Below are 5,994 nucleotides of genomic sequence, written 5' to 3'. Positions count from 1 at the left end.
AAAAAAAATAACACAAAAGGGTTTGTTTAAAAAGGCAACCCAAGGTTAACAAGTCCAAAATTCAATCTCAGGCAAAATTCACAAAACAGTGTACTGAGTCACGGCGAGACAGTTAAACATTTTAAAAAATATGGATTGGAACAGGAGACGTGATTGAGAAAACAGGCAAGAGTCAAACCAGAAAAGACAGCTGACCAGTCGACAAGTGTAAACAATAAGAAAAAAATCAAGTCTTTATACCAGAAAAATATTATTTTGTAATTGGGAGTAGTTAAATCAAAATAAGCACTGCACACCAACACATGAATCCTAATACTAAATATTTTGGAAGAAAATGTTCAGGTCATTGTGCTGGCGCATCGTGCATCGTGTACTCCTGTGTAATTCTGGGAAAGATCACCAGGGCAGCAGACACCATGATCCATAAAGAACTGAGACCCTCCGCTGTAAAAAACATGGTGCTACAATAACATGTCATCAAAACTAAACATTGCGTAAAGCAAGAAATGGATGTAAAAATCATATTTCTTGGGGCCCAAAATGCCATATGTTATATACAACATGTATTCAGACCATCTAATAAGGACAAAAAAAAAAAGAAAATACAATATTATACAACAGAAACGGGAAATAAAAACAGTACTTACAGTCAGCTATCTAAACACCACAAAGACCCTCAACTCTCTGCAGGACCTTAGCTCTTGGATGAAATATAAAGGCTGAAGATGGTCCTACAGCGGTGATGTCTAGGTGGACCTGCCCCCCGAGGTTCTGCCTACAGTAAACAAGACTCTTCAGGCGTATAATACATGAAATAAATAAATATATTTAAACAAAACAATATGCAAAATGAAAAAAATACATGGAAAATAATAATTCAATAACAGAAATGACAGAAAAAAGAAAAATATACTTAAGCCAGACAGCAAACCCTGATGGAAACAACACTTTTATTCTAACTAAAAGAAAAGACGTTAGAAGCAGACCATGATAAAAATACACAGTTGAGTAATGAAATATGAAGAATAGCAGCTAAAACTGATGTTTACTTCTTTTTCAATTAATACGTTGATTACAGAGTTGATGTTACATCCTGGCACCTGAATTAGTTCAGCTGCTCTTTTAGGTTTGATATTTTATTGTTTGGATGTGGCCTTTTTCAAAATATTTGGACAAATCACAACATGTACTTTACTCCAGCATCAATAGGAAGTTTAGAAATTCAAATTAATTTTTTTATACAGTGGTATTCACTGAGGTTTGGCTCACAATTTTTTTTCTCAACACTTGTAAAACATAAAATATTGTTTAAAAGCTAAGTTAGCAAATTCAAATCTGCATATGGTACAGTAAAAAGTTTTAATAGCATTAGACAAAAAACACCAACTTAAGTTTTTGTAAATGTTTTATTAATATACTGTGTAGTTCCACATTTTTTTTATCTTGTTTAGATCAATAGTACATGCTTAAAATTTACTTTGTGAAAGTGCAATACAGTGGATTTAGACAATATTACAGATATCAACATTATAAAGTAGCACAGCACGTAACATAATGTGATATTATTATGATGCACTGAGAACTAAACATGTCACCGTTTTAACTACAAAATAAATGGCAAGTTGGCATATTGAATGATTTTGGAGTGTGAGCTTAGTACTGATGTGGTAAATCAGTTTATGTGGATTTAGGAATCCAGACATTTTAAAAAGCATCTAGCAGCCATTAATATCTGGAGCAGTCCTCTTCCGTGTGAAGAATCGGTGAATGCTGCTTTTTATTTCCTTATTCCTAAAGCTGTAGATTATGGGATTCATCATAGGTGGGATGACATTTCCAATTATGACCATCGTATTATACACTTCTACTGACAACTTGACTCCTGCTCCAGGAAGAATATAGGAAGTCAATAAAGGAAAATAAAAAAATCCCACCACCAGTAAGTGGGTGAGACAGGTGCTGTAAACTTTTCTCTTTCCTTCAACTGAGGATATCTTAAGGGCAGCAAAACCAATTCGGATGTAAGAAAAAATAATTAATAAGAAAGGTCCCAAACCTAAGATAAAAACTATGCAAGAAAGGAGAATGAGAAATTTAGGATCATGATTACAAGCAACCTGAACCATAGTGAAATAATCACAGAAACAATAATGCAGAATGTTGGAACGACAAAAAGAAAGCTCAGTTGCAAAAATAACAAATGAACTGTTCACAAGAAAGGTAAAAACTGGAAGAAATAAAACCACAATCCAAACAACTTTCATTGTAACAACTGCTCGGTACCTAAGAGGATGAATAATTGCAATATAACGATCGATTGCCATAATCATCAGTAGAATGGATTCCATTTCTTCAAAATTCAGTATGACATACATCTGCAGTAAACAGGCTCCATACGGCACTGCTGAGGACTCAAAGTGAAGATCGGCCAACATTTTTGGAATGACGATGGTGCTGTTAACCAAGTCTATTACTGCTAAGGCACTTATGTAGATGTACATTGGGGTTTGCAGTTGCTGGTTGGTTGTGATGACAAAAAGTACCAACAGGTTCCCAATGAGTGACACCAAGTAGATAAACACAAGGGCCACAATGGTGAAACTTCTCTGATCAGAACTGATCACGCAGTGAAGTACAAACTCTTCTACAGAAATTGTTGTGTTACTCATTATGGAAATCTCTCTGCTGAAACATTTTAAATAAAAGTAAAATAAATTTTAATAAAGTTTTTGATACAGTGTCTGATGTTGAAATTACAAAGAAATAACACTGTCACAGAGGTACCAGTGATGCTAGTGGCACAGAATTTTCTCTTTTGCTCGGCTAGTGTCAAAAATGTGTCAAAAATGATTAACGCTACAAACACATTTGAACTATGGACTTCGGTGACTTTGAGGCAGAGAAGGTGTAACAGTGTGACATGTAAGATTGTGTAATAGTGTGACATGTAAGATTGTCACAGTGTGGTGAAAGAGTTCTGTTTCCCCATAAGGTACTAGGCACACTGGGCACTAAGGATATACAATAACTAATCACATTTACACTGTTACCCAGCCATACTCATCCACTCCATCATTTTCTTTTGAAAGACTGGATATATGAACAAATGAATACATTTATACCTACTGCTGCTGGTACACACTGCATAGAAACAGTTTAAATAGCGTAAATTTTATATGGCTTAATTTAAAAAAAAATCACTACTACTCACCTTAATTAAGTGGCACTTCAGTCAGTACAACTTAATTTTCTGGTTAGCTGTTTCCGGTTTCGGAGCTGTTCTTACAGCTTCTCATTTTCTGTATTTACCCTTTAGTTACTGAACTCATTGAAATCTAAATACCACGATGGATGAGGAACGTGGAGATAGCTTCATCCCTCCAGGGTTCACACAGTATTCCCGATTACATTCACTCTGTAAATTTCAAAGTGATCCTGCACCATGTTAAGTAAGAAGTTTTATGATTGTGGCCAGTGAAACAATTCTGAACAAGATCTGTGAAAGAAGGAAGTGCGCATTTGAAAAACAATGAAACTATGCCGTGATGCATGCATTAACAAGAGTGTAAGTTTAGTTAGTAATTTAAAGGAAGAGGTCCGGCTGCCTTCTCTTACATAAAAATGATCATTAAAATAGTAAATATAGTAAAAAAAAGAAATCAATCAAAGGGTTTAAAACAGAAAATTGAATCTACTCCATAGACTGAAACTCACAAAGGTTAACACTGAAAACTCACATTCTAACTCTAGATTCCCGCCACTCACATTTTTTCACAAAGTAAGGAATTGAAGAAAATCTCTGTTTTTTGCTTTCTGAGTTACAGTTTGTCAAAGCAATCAAAGAATTACAGAATAATATTAAGAACAAAATAAATATAAAATTAAATAAATACATGTGATAGTAAATAAATAACATGAAAGTGTGTATAAATAAATGTGTCGCAAAATGTATTGCTTTTTGCTTCTTTCTTTCTTTCTTTATTTCTTTCTATGTTTATTTCAAGTGACACTGCACACAACATGAAATAAGCAATGAAACGAAAACTGTCACTTTTACTCATCCAGTCTGAGAGGGCGGGCTCTATCGAATGCTGTTTTTTGGTTGGTGTATCATCAGTAGAGCAGAGGTAAACCTTCGGCCATCAAGTGCCACATTTATAGCAGCCACCTCAGATGCAAACTCCTAATGATGGAGTCAGAGTATCTTGAATTAAAGTCACCTCTTTGCACAGTAATTCTGGGTAAGTTTTTCTCTGCACTCGTATCCGACACACACAGTCAGAGCTTTGAGCAGGCGCATGAGCCACCAAATTCCTAAATCAAGCAAAAGTGCTTACATCCACTCTGGTGACAATTCACCACTCGTAAACAGTACTTACTTAGAGCCTACCCTCTAACTTTTGATGAGTGCAAGTGACACTTTTCATTTCAGGGCTTATTTCAGATTGCATGTGGTGTCACTGAAATAAAAAATAAAGAAATAATTAAGTAAATTCATAAAGAAAAAAAACAACAAAAATGTATATTTTGAGACATATGCAGTTATTTATACTGACATTTCATGTTTCTATTTTTTATTTTTGTACATTTCACAGTACTTTTATTAACGTATTTATATATTTATTTGTTTAGTTTATTTTCTCAGAAATATTACTCAATAGAGAATTCTGTTGAACTCACAAGATCCAAAATGTGCTTGCATTTGTCCAGAATGGAAATTCATGACATTGACAACAAGAAATGTTAGCACACTGGCATGCACATACTCTTTGCAGTGGCCATCGATATTACTAACAAAACTGTATACTTATATTTTAGAATGCTCAGAAAGGGGTGAGCAGCCAGTTGGCCTAGGTTATCAGAAATCTAATTTTGTCTGTTAAGACTGTGTGTTGACCTCCCAGATGTTAATTTTTCACAGGAATGCTCTTCATTGTATTTTGCGCTTTTCTCCTCTCTGAGGCTAGGGCCTTGCAACAGCAATCAGAAGGTTGCTGTTTCAAATCCCATAAAACACCAGAAGTGACTCTACTTCATTGGGCCCTTGAGCAAGGACCTTATCCTGCAATTGCTCCATCCTGGGTATGACGTTAATCTGCATCCAGCTCTGCAAGCAGGTCCTCCAACTTACAGTGAAAACCTGTTGCTTGGTGGCAGGATTGGCACTCCGGCCACTGTAAAAGTCCCACACTCTTCAGTGTGGTGCTAAGGTGTCACCCATTGCATGGCTGCACTTGGATCTCAATCTGGGTGGTTCGTTGTGTGGTGGGTGCGGCAATATGCTATAATCAGTGCATGCTCCCAACCTCTTCCATACTGTCAACTGGCAGTATATCAGTTTTAATGTTAATAGATTTATATTGTCATAATTTAATGTTAGTCAAATTGCATTTGGTCCTGTTTTACTGTGTGTTTAAGCTCCTGTGTATGCGTACCAAAGAAACGCATGAAAGAAATGAAAATCAGAAAGATGATTCACAAGAATTTCATGAAAGCAAAATAGAAGAAGGTAAATTCATAAAATTCAGGGCACACATTCACCCTGATGCTAATCCTTTAGTATCACCCTTGATCTTCACAGATGGTTGGCTTTCTCATCCACTGTAGACTTTTACATACCTTCCACTCATAACAGTATATCTTACCTGCTTACTTCATTTCTTGCATAAAACTCAAGAAGGATTAGCAACTGAGACGTTCTTTTTGATTTTTCAGTGTTTTACAAATATTTCAGCTATTCACCAATGTCTTCTGTACTCCATACATAATTAGTAACAGTAAACTTTAATGAGTAGATACAGCCATGTTACTGGATTCTCCTTGGCTGTATTTTACTTAAAGTTGAGGTTAATTGTTAATTGCAGCCACTTATTATTTTCAAACTAGGATCATAATATGTGTATTATTCTCTCCATAATATAAAAAAGCAACAATTTGAACAGTTTTCTTTGAAACCAGCACATTCATTTTTAACAGTTATTGTACACTTAAGAA

At 35.2% G+C, this 5,994-nt stretch overlaps 1 protein-coding gene across 1 annotated transcript; it reads right to left on the bottom strand.

Annotated features, from left to right (window-relative positions):
- Positions 1–1,715: 1,715 nt before the first annotated feature.
- On the bottom strand, positions 1,716–2,669 carry LOC114641207 (olfactory receptor 1496-like). Its single transcript, XM_028790295.1, has one exon. The coding sequence runs from the start codon at positions 2,667–2,669 to the stop codon at positions 1,716–1,718; it is 954 nt and encodes a 317-aa protein (XP_028646128.1).
- Between the last annotated feature and the right edge of the window lie 3,325 nt (positions 2,670–5,994).

The sequence above is a fragment of the Erpetoichthys calabaricus genome, chromosome 4 (genome assembly GCF_900747795.2).
Source record: "Erpetoichthys calabaricus chromosome 4, fErpCal1.3, whole genome shotgun sequence".
Taxonomy (NCBI): domain Eukaryota; kingdom Metazoa; phylum Chordata; class Cladistia; order Polypteriformes; family Polypteridae; genus Erpetoichthys; species Erpetoichthys calabaricus.
The sequence above is the reverse complement of the archived record's forward strand: the minus strand, read 5'-3'. Positions and strand labels throughout refer to the sequence as shown.

Coding starts and splice junctions, on each gene's coding strand:
- LOC114641207 (XM_028790295.1), bottom strand. CDS start 2,669: ATGAGTAACACAACAATTTCTGTAGAAGAGTTTGTACTTCACTGCGTG.